We start from the raw sequence: 18,853 nt of genomic DNA on the forward strand, positions 1-18,853 counted from the left end.
TACTGTTACTCACATTCAGAAGCTGCTGTTCATGCTCCCAATGCCATATGCACCATGCTACAAGACATGCAGAAGAATGAAAAAAGCAGTCAAGGGGACTGCAGCAGTCCTCACTTGATGTATGTCACTTTTCCTGTGCATTCAGCCCTGCACAGGGCCCTTTAGATCAGCGCAGTACTGGATTACATTTTTTGCAGCTCTGGAGTGTCCTGTTCCTATGACACAAACTGAGCCCCACCCACACCTGGCATTTATATAGGCACTAACTCCACCCATTACATTACCTCAAGATGAGTTTCTCTAAAATAAGAGTTAACACCTGCTTACAATTTTCTTTTTTACCATGTCATAATGACATTAGAGCCATCTGGTGGCAGGTAAACTAACTGCACCTGCCAACAACAACATTGTCATTACTATTGTAATACTATTTGCAATAGTATCAGCATTATATCCGGGATGAACAGTTGCACATAGACAAACTTGAATCTTTTAGACTTTAGCTGGTTTCTACTGATCTGTGTTGTTAATACACTACCCTTACAAATAAAATGATATGCATCAAAAAAAACTTAAAAAAAGGAGGAGGATTAACACATTACTTAAGATCATACCATATGTCTTCGTTTTTGGTGTAAAAAATGTTTTTTACTTTTAGTCAGATTACACATATTGTAAGTGTTTCATAAAGTAAAGCTGTACTCAAATGCATGGATAATGCTGGGCTTTCTTATTAGATAGCCCAGCATGTTTATTAGTAAAAGATGGATTCCTTTACAAGCCATAAAAATAACTGAACAAAATACTTTACAAACATCTAAACTTTCAAAGAAGGATATACAATTAATCATAACCACTATAGTTGACCTTAAGATAGGACATGTTAAATACGAGTGACCAATTAATAGTGGTGGATTGGGGTTCAAACCATTTGCATATTTGAAAATTGGGAATGAGTAAAGAAACTAAATGTGACTAACACAACTGTTCTTTGTATATGCCTTTTTTAGCACATCTTGCCACCAAACTTATAAAAAAGTAATCTATCAGCAATTTTCGGATGGTACTTTTACAACCACAATTGAACCTGAACGATCAAGAAGGGAACTTGGACTTATTGGGCCTGTCATTCGAGCTCAGGTTAAAGACACAATTATGGTATGCATCAATAGCTATGCCATTTATTCAAATGTGTAAATGTAGAAATCAAGAAAACAGGTAAAACCTTTGTGGTATTTAAGGTGTAGTTTTGGATAGAACGTTAAAGGGTTAGAAGTCTGGTGTCTATTTAAGATAGTACACGTTGTATTTATGCACCATAAAATCTTATTAAAATAACTCTTGCTAAAAGTCTAAACAAATGAATATCTAATGTGATAAAAATTTCCATGTGTTTTCAGGTTGTATTTAAAAATATGGCTAGTCAGCCTCACAATATATATCCACACGGAGTGTCATTACAGAGGATCTTTAAAGGCTTTGTACCTGACCTTAAAGGTTTGTATTTTGTGTCCATGTCACATGCTGTCCGAAAAAAAAAAAATCTCTGTGAAATAAGGTTCTATCTCAATATTTTTCTTTTTGTTTTTTTTGAGTTGAATGATAAGGTTGGGAATCCTGAATAAAATGTACTAATGTCTAACAGCAACTGGAAAATCTTTCCCTGGCCTCTTACAATTACTATGTTTTTATATAAGTAAAATCAGTGCTCACTATTATCACACTTAATATACTTAATATAAATAATAATATTCAAAACTCTGGTGAATCCCAGACAGGTGGCAGCCCTAACTGGAACTTAGCCTCTAGTAGAAGAATTACACTCAGGTGGCTACTTGAATACGCCAAGGGAAAAACAAGACTTCATTCCATGCATCTGACTACAGGTTGTGTGTAAACACTCAGACAATTGGCCCTGACACAAGATCATGAATACATCTCAACTACATTTTGTACTCCTATAACATTTTATACAGACATTATTTTACCCACACATACAGAGTGGGCACATCTCCACATGTTGGGCAGCCTGTGACTTTGCCCATCAAATATTCCTAGACGTTCTCAACTTCACTTCCAGGAACAAGTTCCTTTGGACTGTCCTCCCAAACCAACTATGAGAAGGAACTTTTACATTGTACCTCCTTATTTGACCATCTCTAATTCCCAATACATAAAATACAATTAGTGAATAAAATCCCAATATTTCTTCTTATCCAAATTAAATCTTCTTAATAATTAATATGCTTTGGACTTATGCATTTACAAACAAGCAGCATTCCAAATGTAAGGAAAATAAAATGCCTATTTGTGTGTATAATGCTTAGTGGTCCTTTGTGATGATTATATCAGCTCAGAGGTATATCTGTATATGCCTCTAAACATGGACATCCCAAGCAGTCAGACCAGTATAGTTACCTCAGTGAATAAAAAATAATCACTGGACATCTTAACCAGTCACATGATTTATGTGCCTACGTTCTTTTTCTCCATATGTCTAGAGATACAAAGAAAATAACCCCCAATACTTAGAGTGTGTGTATAGTTTTTTAGGCAAATATTAAATATAACTTGTGTGTATGCTCCATCGGACATTTGCTTTCGGAATTTCCGACAACAAACGTTTGAGAGCTGGTTCTCAAATTTTCCAACAACAAAACTTGTTGTCGAAATTCCGAGCGTGTGTACCCAATTCTGACGCACAAAATTCTACGCATGCTCGGAATCAAGCAGAAGAATCACTGGCTATTGAACTTCATTTTTCTCGGCTCCTTGTATGTCTTGTACGTCACTGCGTTCTTGACATTTGGAATTTCCGACAACATTTGTGTGACCGTGTGTACGTAAGACAAGTTTGAGCCAACATCCGTCGGAAATAAATCCACGGTTTTGTTGTCGGAATGTCCGATCGTCTGTACGCGGCATTACAGTTTTCCCAGGATACCAGCGCTTTTCTGAGAAAGCCTATGTTACCGAGTTCAAATGTTACATGCAGCTGAAATAGCCAGAAGAGAGACAAATCACACATTTTTCCTGCTCTGCTCATTAGGCTGTGTACGTTTTTTGCAATAAACAGAAAGATATTCAGTGTTATAATATGCATGTATTTACTAGGTGAGGAGATGCAGAATAATACAGTTATGCCTGGTGAAACAGTCACCTACTACTGGACAATTTTGGAGAATGATGAGCCTACAAGAACTGATCCTCAATGTTTGACAAGAATATATCACAGTACTGTTAACATTATGAAGGATATGGCATCTGGGCTGCTTGGAACACTTCTAATTTGCAAGTCAATGTCACTAAGTACCAGAGGATTACAGGTAACAAGATAAAAGATTACATAATTATAGCTTCATACCAGTACCCTTTGGTCTGTTTTCTGATTTAAATATCCATTTGTATATGAAAAGTATGAAACACATGTTCTGTAACACTCTAATATTGCAAAATATTAACTACTCTGTTTCCCCGAAAGACCTACCCTGGAATTAAGACCTACAAGGACTTTAACTAGGGCTTATTTGGGGGGTAGGCTTATATTGCAGCCATCACCGACAATCACGCTAGGTCTTATTTTGGGGGGAAACAGGGTACTATATTTGGGCTTTTGCTTAAATAAAAATCTGAAAAGATTTACTATAGATCAGTCTCCAGTAGCCTCTGGCATACAAACAATATTGTTGACCCACTTGGTGGATTCACAATAATAATTGTGCTGAAAGACAGTGATTATAACTTTACAAATGGGATTACAGGTTTCCCAGCTGGTGGTAGTTTAACTGAATTCAAAGAGCGCTCGGGGCAAATCATTTGGGGCGGCTAAGAATCTTAGTCCACAATCTGAAAAGGCCCTGACTGTTTGACATGAGAAGACTAATGCCGTGTACACACGACCGGACTTTCTGTGAGAATAAACTCTGACGGTCTTTCAAACGGAGTTCCGACCGAATGGACTTGCCTACACACGATCACACCAAAGTCTGTTTGTTTCGAACGCGATGACGTACGACAGTACTAGAAAAGGAAGTCCAATAGCCAGTATCCAATAGCTGCCCTTGCGTCGTATTTGGTCCGTCGGATTAGCATACAGACGAACAGTTTTCCCGATAGGAGTTGATTCCGTCGGAAAGATTTAAAACATGTTCTATTTCTAGGTCTGTCAGACGTTTTAAAATAAAAAGTCTGCTGAAGCCCACACATGATCGGAATATCTGATGAAATTATTTCGTCTGACCTTTTCTGGCGGAAAGTCCGGTTGTGTGTACGCGGCATCAGAAGAGATTTTAAAGATCAGTAGGCTTTATTTTTCAAAGGTATTTATTAACATGCTGGGTGATATAACTTCTGGTTCAAAGTTGCCCTTTGGTGATTTATCAGTCACTTTAGGAATGACCTTGGTGCAGTAATTTTAAACATGATTGTTTCTTTTTTCTTTTTCATTAAATAGAAAATATTTGTTCTTTTTGGGGGTAAAGAAAACAATATACATTATACTTATATTGACTTATATTATGTCTATGGGAATGTTTGACCATTCTTCCAGAAGCGCATTTGTGAGGTCAGGCACTGACAGTCTCCGCTCTAATTTATCCCAAAAATCGAACAAACCACTGATGTCTTCATAAAGACAGCCTGGCACTGGCACTAGTAATAAATAAAAACATAAAAATATTTTTTTTAAATGTAAATATAATGAAAAGAGTACAAAACCATGTTAAAGACTTCTCTACACGCACATACATACGGGTACATTTGGATGCATGTACATGTGTAAATTAGTTGTGCATGACACATATAAGATATCCCGCATGGCCATCCAAAAAGTTAATAAATTGTTGCCTTTTTACAATATGGGGTATCACAGTTTGTCAAATACAAATCATTTTGAGGCTATATATTTATGTTCTTTATTAACTTGATAATAAGTGATTGTAAACGTTTTTTCCCAATAAAAATAACAAACACGTTATACTGAACTGCTCTGTTTGTGAATTTGCACAGAGCCGCCCGGATCCTCCTCTTCTCGGGTCCCTCTTCTGTGCTCCTGGCCCCTCCCTCCTGTTCAGCGGCCCCACAGCAAGCAGCTTGCTATGCTAGCACCCAAGCTGAGTCACAGCTCCCTGTGTCCATTCAGACACGGAGCCCTGACTCAGCCCTGCCCGCTCTCTCTCCTGATTAGCTAGCTGACTTTGGCGGCAGCCAATGTGTCTCAGCCAATCAGGGAGGGATAATCTCAGATGGCTGAGACACTCGTGGACATCGCTGGACAGAGTGGGACCTTTTTACTTTAATGCATAGAATGCATTAAGATTATAAACCTTCTGCCTTTACAACTCCTTTAACACAGTTTGTTGATATTTATTAACCATTTGAAGATTGCATCATATTCAGGTGTATAAAAAAATGAGTATGTTTATTCTATAATATTTTGATTTTGTAAATCCTTGAACAAATATAGTGTGGCATAAAAAATTAAACTGCCATCTTTTTGCTTTTAGGTAGAATTGAAATGAAAGACATCACCCATTATACAATGACTAATATAAACATACTTGGGGGCCCTATTTCTATCAGCCTCTGCCTATTGGCTTTTAGTTGACTTTGCATTACAGGGACCTATATTTAGATCGGTAATAATTGCCTACTTCTTCCACTTAGGAAAAAGCAGATGAAGAGCAAGTTGCAATGTTTGCAGTGTTTGATGAGAATAAAAGCTGGTACTATGAAATCAATAAGCAAAAAACTTGTAGCTGGATGCTTGTCAAAGACCCCAAAACTCTCTATAGTTCCTATGTTATCAAAAGTAAGTTACATTGGATTTTTCATTTTATTAAAGGTGATCATCAGGATAAGCAAATATTGTCCAAATACAATAGGCATGTGTATTCTTCCTTCAATCCTGATGTGTTTTGTGTATTTCTTTCAGTAGTAATTTCGTCTAGTAATCCAATTTGAAATGTTGCCTCTGTGCAGAAGCTTCATGTAATAAATGAGCTTCATGTAATAAAGACTGGTCAATGCTACTCTCTCTCCTTGTGCAGTGTGACTGGTCTTCTATCCACCCCCTCCTGTAGTTTTATGCAGGGAGCAAGTGGATAGGTGGGTTCCAGCACAGCAGGACAATTCTGGGTGTCTCAGTCCTTTGGCCCCCGGGTGTGCTTTGGCCCCTAGTCTACCCTGAGGTCCCCGCACATAGGAGTCTTGCAGTGGCTCTGTCTCTTGGCTCTGGTCCTTACAGGGTGCAGTGCATCTCTATTTCTCTCTGTCTCAATCTCTCTCAGCCCCCAGCAACCTCAGTAGCAGCTCCATCCGCTCTCGCATCCAGCCCCAGTCTGGCTTGAGATCCGGTGGTTTGCCTGCAAAAACACCATCCTCTCCTCCCTTGATGTGCAGAGGTATGTGGGTATTAAGATCACTAGCCCATATAAACTTATATTGAGCTGTATTTGTTGGGGACTACATGCCCCAGTGTCCTTTGCACCATTGTGTCATTCTCCCCTGATTAGATCTGATCTTCCATTGCCAGGGGGAGGGGTAGATAAGCAGAAGTGAGTGGGGGGGGGGTCGAACCCACAACCCGCTATTATTCTTAGTGCAGCGGCAGTGGGAGGGGGGGGGGGGCAGCACACAGCCTGCCTGCTCTTGCTCACAGTGAGGAGGAGGCGAGCAAGGGAATCCTTATACAGAGCTGCACAGCGGACAGCAGGGGTGGAGAAAGCCCATAGCACAGCTGCTCCTGTCACTCTTCACAGAGGAGAGGATGAGTGGAGGATCACACAGCTGGTTGCACACGCCTACACTTAACTTAAACTTTTATCCTGGAGTTTAGCTTTAAAATAACCGCTGAATTTTTTTAATACAAGAAATTTATTACCACACGCCTAGCTGTAATGCAATTCAAGAAAAAATATCTTTCTGCATGTCTATCATTTAGGCAAACTCAAATGATGTGGGTAACTGTAAAAATGGATACGAGGAGATATGTTTATGCTCTCCACGGAATTTAATTATAATTTTAAAGATAACTCTTTTTTATTATAGTTATCTTTTATAGCCTTTACTACCCTCCGTGTCCCCTTTAAGTCTTATGCCTTGTACACATGGTCAAACATTCCGATCAGAAAATCAGTTGGATTTTTTCCGACAGATTTTGTCCTAAACTGGTGTTGCATACACACGGTCGGACAAAGTTGACGAAAAATCTGATGGTTCGGAATGTGTTGAGGTTCGTTCGTTACGACAGGACTACGTTGAGGCTAGTAGCCAATAGCTTTGGTCTTGTAATTTGATCTGAGCATGCGTGGCACTTTGTCCAATCGGAATTCTCTACAGCAATTGGAAAAAGTCAGATTGGATTTTTTGTTTGAAAATTTGAGATCCTGATCAAAAAATCCGATAGAGCCCACACACGATCGGATTTTCCAACAATATAATCCGATCTGACCTTTTCCGTTGCAATTTCCGACCGTGTGTACAAGGCATTATACTTACTTGTCTCCACTCTACAGAGATCCTTACTGTGTGGCCTGCTGACACTGGTAGCCTATTCTTTAAAAGTCTTCCTGCTGGCCTCCACTTCCCCTGTGCATATGTAATGAAACATCTATAGTTCATAAAGAAAATGTGTCTCTCTTTATCTCAATTCATGATGGCTTTTCCATACTGTTGTATGGTGATTGCAGTGCAAATGCATGGCCGGGAGAATTTTGAAGAAGAGGGCCAAAGATCTTGACCATGAGCTGGGACAAGTAAATGTAATAATTGGATGGGCTGCTGGGAGAGAGCCTACAAAGAAGACCTCTAATAATTCTACAGTTATCTTTGCAGTTGTAATGTGGTGCCCATTTGATTGGCTCTAAAATTATTTTTCTTATAGTAAAGCATCAACAATAATATAGCAGCTTTAACACTATGCCTTAACACCTATCATCACATGCATTCTATCATGCAGATTTTCTTAAAGAGTATGCACACCAAAAATTTTTAGTATATTTTTTAAGTTTGTTATCATTCCTCACTGTATACACAGTTTTTTAAGCAAATATTTTTTGTTTATCTCTTAAGTTTCCTATTTGGAGAGCCTACTAGAAGCAGCACTTCCTATTTCAAGCAGACAACACTAAGCTACTTTGGGAGGGGGGTTCTTCTACGGGTGGAGGATGGAGCTGAAGCCAATACGCATCACCTTTGACTAGTTTAGCTTTACAGTCTATTGATCCTGTGTGTGACCGGGCACTATTTTGCTGTCACACCAAGCTAATGCCTTGCAATTAGTGAAAGCATTGTCAGCCTGCTGTACGAGTTCTTGGGTATCCTGTTAGAATGCTGGAATGGCCCAAGGGTCTGCAAGAGGTATGAGCAGACCACATAGGCACTACGCGGGTTCAACTGAAGAAGAGCACATGGCAGGATGACAACGCTGCTGCTAATTGCTAGGCGGTGGCTTAGCATTGTCTGAAACAGAAAGTGCTGTTGCAGAATCTTAAGCAGGAAACTTTGCAACACATGCTCAAGCAAATTGTATACAGTTAGGCATGATGTGGGACATTCTGAAAAGTTGATTTTGAGTTTCCTTCTTTTGTTTGTTCTTTTTTAACTTTTCTTTTTCTTTCAGCTATAAATGGAAATTCTCTTGAAAATGCAATTCTGGGATTCTGTTACAACCATGTGGTTCAATGGCATGTTTCAAGTGTGGGAATCTGGGATGAAACTCTTACGCTACAGATTAGTGGACATACCTTTAGGTACAGAAGAGGAACTGGAGATTTAGTAACCCTCTTTCCAATGACTAGTGAGAGCATTAGCATAGAAATGAATAATTTAGGTAAGCTACTCCTTTACCAAATGATTAAAACATTTGTATGTAACTAAAACAGGTAAGGCAAGAAAATAAAAACAGGTAAAAAAAGAAAATCCCAGAAAGTTCCAATCAAGCTCTTTAATGATATACAGGGGTCATGCTTATATTGCATAGGTATCAATACTACCCAACTTTGTTTTTCATTTGATGGGATAGGGAACAGTAGCACCAAATATATAATGATTCAGGGGGGAAAAGGTACAGAGTAAATCTATTCATTAGTAAAATGTCTTAACTGAATATGCCAGATGCTCCCCTTCACCAACATTTTATAATGTATTACACAATAGTAATATTAAAGCTGTCGTCAGTATGATGTACATTGGTGGTAGTTCACAAATCAGGAAGAAATAAAAATTGCTACTTGCTTCTTTGTGTTTTTATCTGGTATGTGGACCATCTTTAAATATGAGTCAAAAGAAGAAAAACAGCATCCATGAGGCTCTGTGATTTAGAGCTGAGCTCATACAAAGTAGTAAGAGGACAATCATTTTGCAAAGCTCACTTGCTCAGGTTAAGCTGCTCACAATAAACAAGGGTACCATCCAGTGGGTACCCCAGCAGGTCACTGAAAAAAAAATCTTGCACAAATGTAAGGAGCACCAGGCCAAAGGATAAAAAAAAAAAAACAAATACATTTATTAGTTGATACTAAAAAAACAGTCAACATGTTTTGGGGGTCAGAGCAAATATATCCTTATCTTGATTGCTCACACAGATACTGCTGGCCAGTAATTCTGATCAAGAAATTAGCTTCCCTACACAGATTAACCACTTGCTTACCGGGCACTTACACCGTCTTCCTGCCCAGGCCAATTTTCTGCTTTCAGTGCTTTCATACTTTGAGTATCAATTGCATGATCATGCAACATTGTGTCCAAATACATTTTTAATAATATTTTCTCACAAATAGAGCTTTCTTTTGGTGGTATTTAATCACCATTGAGATTTTTATTTTTTGCTATACAAACAAACACAAATAAAAAAAAGAAAAAGAAAAAAAAATCAGATTTTGTTATAAAATTTTGTAAACTGGTCATTTTTCTCATTTGCTGATGGGCACTGATGAGGTGGCACTGATATGCACTGATAGGCTACACTGATGGGCACGGATTAGGCGGCACTGATGGGCACTGACCAGGAGACATTGATGAGGCTGCACTGATGGCACTGATGGGTAGCACTGAAGGGCACTGATTGGCAGCACTAGTGATAACTAAGGGGACCGATGTCCCTCTAACAGAAGCCGGTTAACAGCTCTCTTCTTTTCTTTGCGCTGGCAGCGTGAAGAAAAAAAAGCTTCAACTGAAGCTCTAAGGAAGAAGAAGTTGTTTCTGACCCCCGAAATGCGTTTGCTGTTTTTTAGTAGAAACTAATAAATGTATTTGTAATTTTAGTGCTCCTTTCATTAGTGCAATATCAGTAATTGTTCCATTTATACTTTTTTGTAGAAAGCCAATGTTGAATTATACTGTCAAAATATATTTTGAGTTGTGCTGACACACTAAAGATTTCGACTGGCCTTAGGGACCTTAGGCCTTAGGGACCTCTATACATGTTTATTTATTTTTTATTATACATGAAAAATTACTGGAAATATGCTTTAATCTACTAAATGCATTTATTTACATGCCCTATTATATCTCTGTTGATTTTTTTTATAAGGAATAATAGGACACAGTATCCTGTATTTAGGTTGTACAAAGCTGTGATAGACAAATTGTACAATATCACGGCACAACTAGGGAGTTCTTAGACAATGAATGTTAACATCTAGCTGTTAAGAGTGCAGCAGTGAGTAGATCCCTTACCATCTATTGATTTGAGTGAGAGGACTTTCTAACTACTCTAATGCCACGTACACACGATTGGAATTCTCGTCGGATGAAGCTCTGATGGTTTTCCCGACGGAATTCCGCTCAAGCTGTCTTGCCTACACACGGTCACACCAAATTCCGAAAGTTTAGAACGCGGTGACGTACAACACGTACGATGGGACTAGAAAAGGGAAGTTCAATAGCCAGTAGCCAATAGCTTCTGTCTCGTAGTTGAATCTGAGCATGCATGATTTTTTGGAGTGTCGGAATTGCATACACATGATCGGAATTACCGAGTTTTTCCCTCAGGAAAATTGAGAACATGCTATAAATTTTTGGCTGGCGGAAATTCGGACAGCTAAATTCCGATGGAGCATACACACGGTTGCATTTACCGATGAAAAGCTCTCATCTGTCTTTTTCTGGCCGGAATTCCGACCGTGTGTACGCGGCATAACACTGGAGGAGATTCTATCAAATCTCTAGAAAAAATATAACGTATACTTTTCTATATGTAACTTATAAAACAAGCTACAATGAATACATGCAGTACTTAAAAAAAAATTTCCACATATTTACAAAAATCATTTTAAACAAAATATTTTAACATATAGCTGTGCTTTTTGTTTCTAGATATTGTACTTACAATTATTTTACATGTACTTTCAATGTAATGTATTTATGCATTTTTACTGCAGGTGTGTGGCTTTTTGGTAATTTCAACTTTAAAGGACAATCTGGCATGAGTGTCAGATTCAGAGATGCAAAATGTATTGATTTTATGGACTATGAAGAGATTGAAGATGAAGAACTCTCATTTGATTATCCAGTAACCAGAAAAAATACAAATGAGGAGGAGGAATTACACATTACTACAGAGGATGATGACTACAATGATGAGATGGCCCTATTGTTTAATATTAGGTCTTCGAAGAACAATACAGGGACCATAGAAGAAATATTAAATCTTACTGCTTTAGCTATTGATGATATGTATGAGACCAACATAAAAAAAATAGATATTTTTTATAACACCAGCACATCAGGAAGTTATGACAGTAATTCATCTGTGTCTACAGAAGGTACATATAATAATGTCAAATTGGGGGGAAGTCATGATATTCCCAAGGAGTCAGTTTCAGCTGTAGAACATGTTGTTCCCACACGTCCTAGTGATTCTACTGAAGGATTTAATCTCACAGACACCTTACAAATTGTTGTCCCTGATCAAGGTGAAGAAAAATTTAACAGAACACAAGATGACTATATACATGACCATAACAGCACAGATGCTGACAAGGAAGAAAGTATTATTCACGCAGAAAATTATTTCACTACATATTTTGAAGAATCAACAAATGGCACACAAAAGGAACAAAGCACAGATGTTGACAAGGAAGAAAGCATTCTTCAAACAAAAAATGAATTCAATAAATATTTTAAAGACTATACAAACAACACAAATAAAGAACACATAGAAGCAATGGAGAAGACCAACAGTTCAGAAGCCACACAATCTATAAATGTTGCAAAAAGGGATGTGGAAAAGGCATTCAATTACACAGATATGTCCTTTACCCTCAGTTATAAGGAAAACAAATCAAAGGAGTGGGAAGAAACTGTTCCAGAAAATTACACTATTCAGTTGCCACGTGGAACAGCAGGATTTATAGAAACGCATGAAGTCAATTTTACAATTGATGTAACATCACAGACCAGTTCTGATAGTTTACCCATAAAAATAAATGGCGACCAGCACCACTCACCAACTGTAGCATCATCAACCTTACCACCGAAAAGTCACCCGGAGTTCACAACCCTGAAGTCTACAGATGACATAACATCCGCATCTTTGACAAGAACAAGTGAGACAAAGACTAGTATTACTGATTACCATGACAGAGAAATTGAAGAGATGCTGGGGTATGTTATGTTAATTTGGTTTTGAATGTTTAAATTTAAACCGGTGATAACCTGCCTTATACTGAGTTCAGCTTTTTGACCATCTTAAAACCTTAGACAGTATCTTATATTTATATTTTATATTTATATTTATATTTACTTTCCCAGAAACCCCTGTGCCAACTTTGTCCATTGATTCTAGCGAAGACAGTTTGTGTAAGTCAGGCAGTTGTTTACCAAGATGGTATATCCAGTGGCCCAACAGGGGTGACACCAAAAAGAAAACATTTAGGTTGCGATATTTCTCATTGAGTCATCTGCATATGGCCTCAAAAAAGAACATGTTAATCTCAAGTTGAGGTACATATACCTATGATTTGGTGAGAGGGAATCAAGATATATGGGTCTGGTGATTTTACAGTGGGCATCCATCTAGAGGATATAAAGCTTTTTCAGCCAAACACATGAGTGTGAGGCTTATCAGCTGGTGAGTGTACTCACAACGGGGGTTGTCACAATCACAGATGGTGTGGTGAAGGAGTAAATGATTTATTTGGACACTGATTATCACCTTTCATGCGGACTTTATCATTTGGATATTTATTCCTATTTCTTTGGACTGCTATATTTTTATTTTTATTTTAAATTTTTTTGGTTCACAGATTCTTGATGTATTTTTAATTATTACATTTTGATTATTTCTGTTTTCATTGGGTATATTTTTTATTGCTTATCTTGCACTGGAATATTTTGATTAATTATTTTAGGTATATATATTTCTTTTGAGATATTTATACACATATATTTGCATGTTTAGCATTTTTTATATATATACTTATAGGTGTATATGTGAATGCTATTTTTGTTTTAGGTAGTGTGAATTTAAGCATTCACTTATAGAGCGCTATGTGTCACATTATTTTCTGGTTTAAATGAGAATAGTCACACTGATTTAATAGTATCTTATATTATTTTGTAACAAAGTTTCATGTTCAGTATTATTTATTGCAAAATCGGTGGACAGTTGACATAAATCTAAGACTACAAGAAATGATTGATCACAAGACAGCCGTAAGCATAAGTAGTGAGAAAGGTAAAATGATAGTTATCGCAGCAGACAGGGGCATGTAATTACAACAGGGACATGTTTAACAGGGGCATGTAATTACAACAGGAACACGTTTAACAATTTTTGGTATATTTCAGAGCAGGGCCGTTCCTGCACACAACAAGAGTAACTGTGAGGGCTTACAGTGTTCTGGCGCCACCAAAAACAAAGGCCCAATTTTTCTGCCCATTTAACAGGGGCATGTAATTACTATTTTTGAAACAATAGTTAAGCAGGGCCCATTCCTGCGCCTGTGAAGGGGTTATAAAGTGCTGGCACCACCAAAACCAAGAGCCCAATTTTTCTGCCCCTGTTTAACGGGGCCATGTAGTTACAATTTTTGATGTAATATTTCACAGCAGGGCCCGTTCCTGCACCCAGCAAGAGTAATTGTGAGGGGTTACAGTGTTCTGGCACCACCAACACCTTTTTTATGCAGAGTATATAGGGCAGGCCATATAGTGTATATATATATATATATATATATCTATATATATATATAGCTGTTCAGAGTATATAGTGCCTGGGGGACCCCCACGCCATCTTTTTCAATTTTGGTGCGAGGTTCCCTTAATATCCATACCAGACCTGAAGGGCCTGGAATGTATTTTGGGGGGGGGGGGGAATCCACACCATTTTTTGGGGGGGGTATTTTTGGCACACTGTTTTTTCAATGATTTTTATCTATATTGCTGGGATCCGACAATACATTACAGCCGCAAGCAGTTTTAAATTACATTTTTTCCTTTTTTTTCATTTTGCTGTGGTACTGTTTAAACATGGGAAAGATGCTCTAATTTACAGGCATACTAAGGACACACCCCCAGGCATGATGATATAAATGAATATTACATTTTTATTGTTTCACTTTAAGCATTATTAAAATCACTGCTTCCGAAAAAATATCAGTTTTTAAAACTTTTTTTTGCATTGATACATATCCCCTGGGACAGGAACAGGGTCTGCAAACACTTTTTATGGCAATAACTTGCATATAAGCCTTTAAAATGAGCACTTTTGTTTTTCACATTCGTGTCCCATAGACTTTAACTGTGTTTGCACAAATTTTTTGCCTGTTTGCATGTTCTGCTGCGAACCGAACCGGGGGCTGTTCGGCTCATCCCTATTTATAATTAGTTTCAACCACAGTCACATTGCAGGAATTTGTTGTAGTCCAGATCTGATCCCATTGGTCATAGTCTATATAATGCTGTAGATCTTGTTCCCACTTGTGGACCTAATTTAACCTCTTCATGCAAATCGCTGTACCCGTACTTTGACGCTAAATACCAGGGTATGGCAGCAGCTATCTGTCATAACCCGGTATTTTCAGGGATGGCGTGCATTTCTCTTTGAGATAAAAGTGGTCTCTGCGTCGGATTCTCCGTGAGATCACTTTTAATGCCAGCGGAAGAGCTGCGCTCCGGTCGGATCCGTTGCTTACTGGACCCCCCGGTACCGGCGGAGATGATCGCATCCTCTCCCGTGGATGTCTGGCTGTCGACTGAGCGGAAGATGGCCCCTGCTTGGCTTTATGGCATGGGATGGTGGAAGTGACATCAAATGTCACTTCCGCCCATAGCTCTTAAAAGGAGAAATTTTTATTTTATTAAATTATTTTTTTTATTATTGCATTTTAGTGTAAATATGAGATCTGAGGTATTTTTGACCCCAGATCTCATATTTAAGAGGTCCTGTCATGCTTTTTTTCTATTATAAGTGACCAAAAATTTGTAATTTTTTTAAACTGTGTCAAAATAAAACGCTGAAGCGAACGCATACGTAAGTAGTGCCCGCATATGAAAATGGTGTTCAAATCACACGTGTGACATATCGCTGCGATCGTTAGAGTAAGAGCAATCATTCTAGCCCTAGACCTCCTCTGTAACTCAAAACTGGTAACCTGTATACATTTTTAAAGATCGCCTATGGAGATTTTTAAGGGTAAAGGGTTGTCACCATTTCACAAGCGGGTGCAATTTTGAAGCGTGACATGTTGGGTATCAATTTACTCAGTGTAACATTATCTTTCACAATATAAAAAAAAATGGGCTAACTTTACTGTTGTCTTATTTTTTTCATTAAAAAAAGTGTATTTTTCCCCCAAAAAAGTACACTTGTAAGACCGCTGTGCAAATACGATGTGACAGAAAGTATTGCAACGACCGCCATTTTATTCTCTAGGGTGTTAACTTGTAAATAACTAGTATAAAAAAGAGGTTTGGGGCTGAAGTAGTTAAGGGTTCTGGCATTTGTTTAGAGGTCACAGTGTTATATAGAAGGGATATTAGTCCTGCTGAGTGAAGAGTGTTTTTACATTTAGACTTAAAAGGTGTTAAGGTTAAATTACCTACTTTGGGGTGCACAGTGGTCATCAAATAATGGTTAGCCTGCATAAACCAAAATAAGTGGCAAATGGTGATTTATTTATTTTTTTTAGATCAGAGAAGGGTTTGAAGATTGAATCCCTTAAGAATTAGTAATGATTAAAAATTAGTTACCTTTGAACCAATCCAATGTTTTAAAGCCCCAGGGGACTCAAAGATAATGATAAATGGTGGGAGAGTAGACCTCCTGAATACTCTAGACTGTTCCAGAGCTGCAATTAATGCTGTGTGATTGGGTTCAGGAGCATTTTCCTGCCCTGGGGATGTAACGACAGTAGGTTATGTATGGAGGATGGAATACAATCAATATCTTCCAACTAGACCAGGAGAGGGGTTTAATAGCTAGCATGGTAGTTGTGTAATTTGTGCAGCCTGGTAATAGCTCAGTAATTTTGGAATGTGCAGCCCCCCATACGGCCTGGTTTGACATGTTTGAAGAGAGAGGGTGGTGGTATGGATTTGTGGCAAATTCAAAAAAGGTACCAACATCCCTGAATATTCAATAGTTCCACAGAATTTTTTTGGGGGGGAGGATTTTCGGGTGCCAACATAATGCAAACAAAGAATTTATATATAAAAATATATTTTATTAGTACAAAAAATAGACAATTAAAAGGTTTGTTATTATTAAATGAACATAAACATCAAAAATAACTTGTCTTATAGTGTGCTATCAAAGAGGAAGTTATCTTGTTACATAGAGGGTTATGTAGTTGTCCCAACATGTTTCACCACCAGGTGCTTCCTCAGGGAATATGTTTATAGTATGATGTAAATCACTATTAAAAACAAAACATAATTTGGAGACACTACATTTACATATTATAGCAAGGTATAAAGCCAAGGGGAAGTTGAGTTGGGTGAGTGGTGATATGACTTAACATGGTAAACAATATTCACAATTCTCTTTTCTTCTCTGTACCACTTTGGCTTTATACCCTGTTATAAAATGTAAATGTAGTGTCTCAAATTATGTTTTTTTTTTATGTAGTGATGTACATTGTGCTATAACAAATAAAAAATTGAAAAAATAGGTCTGTTAATATAGCGTGTAATGAATATTGTCTGGGATTTGTCCTCTAACCTCTATCACCATACATAAACCAAAAACATGGGTCCCCAAAGACAGGTGGCCCAGAGAAAAGTGAGGCTCATTGAGGAACAAAAACACCAGAAATACAAAGTATGAAAATTTTATTTTGACAATTATGAAAAATAAGTTTTACTTAATCACATACAGTATACTATTGATTACACTAAAACACGCCTAAAAGTCTATATGGAAAGGCCACCTTTAAATAACCTATTAAAGTTACTGTTGTTTAATCAAAAATCAATGTTCGATCCCAACAGACACTGACCTGGGAGGAACAAAAAACACACAAAAGACAGTGTATACCACAAACATAAAACATACACGTCCGGACGCCAGTGGGATCTGGGACTGGTCCCAAACAAACGCCAAGCAATGGTAACACCATTTTATTACCAATCAGTTTGGTGTTACCACTGCTTGGCGTTTGTTTGGGACCAGTCCCGGATCCCACTGGCGTCCGGACGTGTATTTTTCATAACTGTCAAAATTAAATTTTCATACTCTTTGTATTTCTGGTGTTTTTGTTCCTCAATGAGCCTTACTTTTCTCCGGGCCACCTGTCTTTGGGGACCCATGTTTTTGGTTTACATTGTGCTATAAACATATCCCCTGAGGAAGCCCATAGTGGCGAAACATGTCGGAATAACTACATAACCGTCACCATCTATGTGACAACTTCTTCTTTGATGGCACACTATAAGACAAGTTTTTTTTTTGTTATTTATATTTGTTCAATAATAACAAACCTTTGTAGTAATAAAATATATTTTTATATATAAATTCTCTGTTTCTAATATGTTGGCACCCAAAAAATCCCCCCAAAATCTAATGACATGTTTGAAGATTCTTTGTTTATGGAATCGCCAAATAAAACGAACCACCTGACTTTGGATAGAATGCATGACAGAGCCAGAGATCAGTATTGGCAAAACACTAAATAAGTATAATAATTTAGGCAGGTGTCTAATTTGTACTGCCCCATGCATCCCAACCAAGGCAAATTGTAGTTAGCCCAATTTTGGAGAAGGAATGTTCACTTCTGCTTTGACTTTGAGAAAGTCACAGTAGAAGTGACAAAACGCATCAGGCCAGAGCCTAGTGACATAATCACACCACCCGGTACACACTGAATAACACTATTGGTGATGCTGTTGTCTTATACTTAAAGGTGGCATGTTCCTTGATGTCATATGAACGTTTTTAAGAAGGTGTAATGCTGGATTTTACTAAACATACTTTTGCAAGTGCATTCTACCTTAGTTTTAATTAATTGCCATTGGTTTCATACAGTAAACACTACAGGAGTTATTTACGAAAGGCAAATCCACTTTGCACTGCAAGTGCACTTGGAAGTGCAGTCGCTCTAAATCCAATGGGTAGATCTGAAATGAGTGGAAGCTCTGCTGATTTGATCATCCAATCATGTGCAAGCTAAAATGCTGTTTTTTATTTTCCTTTTATGTTCCCCTTGGATCTACAGCGACTTTACTTCAAAGTGCACTTCTAGTGCAAAATTAATTTTCGTTTAGTAAATAACCCCCTATGTTTTACTTGTATTGGAGTGGAGACGGTGATTGATTTAACTTGATCTATTTACACCTCATTGGTGCAAGGATAAGGAGGGGCCCAGGTGAGGAGTCCAGAGATCCGAGGAAGCCAAATAAGACTCCTTAACTA

At 37.8% G+C, this 18,853-nt stretch overlaps 1 protein-coding gene across 1 annotated transcript in view; it reads left to right on the forward strand.

Annotated features, from left to right (window-relative positions):
• The window catches only part of F5 (coagulation factor V), a 140,200-nt gene that overhangs the window by 45,886 nt on the left and 75,461 nt on the right, over positions 1-18,853 (forward strand). Inside the window, exons 8-13 of the mRNA XM_077480938.1 lie at positions 1,011-1,158; positions 1,401-1,497; positions 3,115-3,326; positions 5,665-5,809; positions 8,621-8,830; positions 11,382-12,606. Of these exons, the coding sequence (XP_077337064.1) occupies positions 1,011-1,158; positions 1,401-1,497; positions 3,115-3,326; positions 5,665-5,809; positions 8,621-8,830; positions 11,382-12,606 (2,037 nt within the window). The remainder of the gene's footprint in view (positions 1-1,010; positions 1,159-1,400; positions 1,498-3,114; positions 3,327-5,664; positions 5,810-8,620; positions 8,831-11,381; positions 12,607-18,853) is intronic.

This window comes from Lithobates pipiens, unplaced genomic scaffold (genome assembly GCF_037356315.1).
Source record: "Lithobates pipiens isolate NorthernLeopardFrog02 unplaced genomic scaffold, aLitPip1_a1.2 Scaffold_16, whole genome shotgun sequence".
Lineage (NCBI taxonomy): Eukaryota > Metazoa > Chordata > Amphibia > Anura > Ranidae > Lithobates > Lithobates pipiens.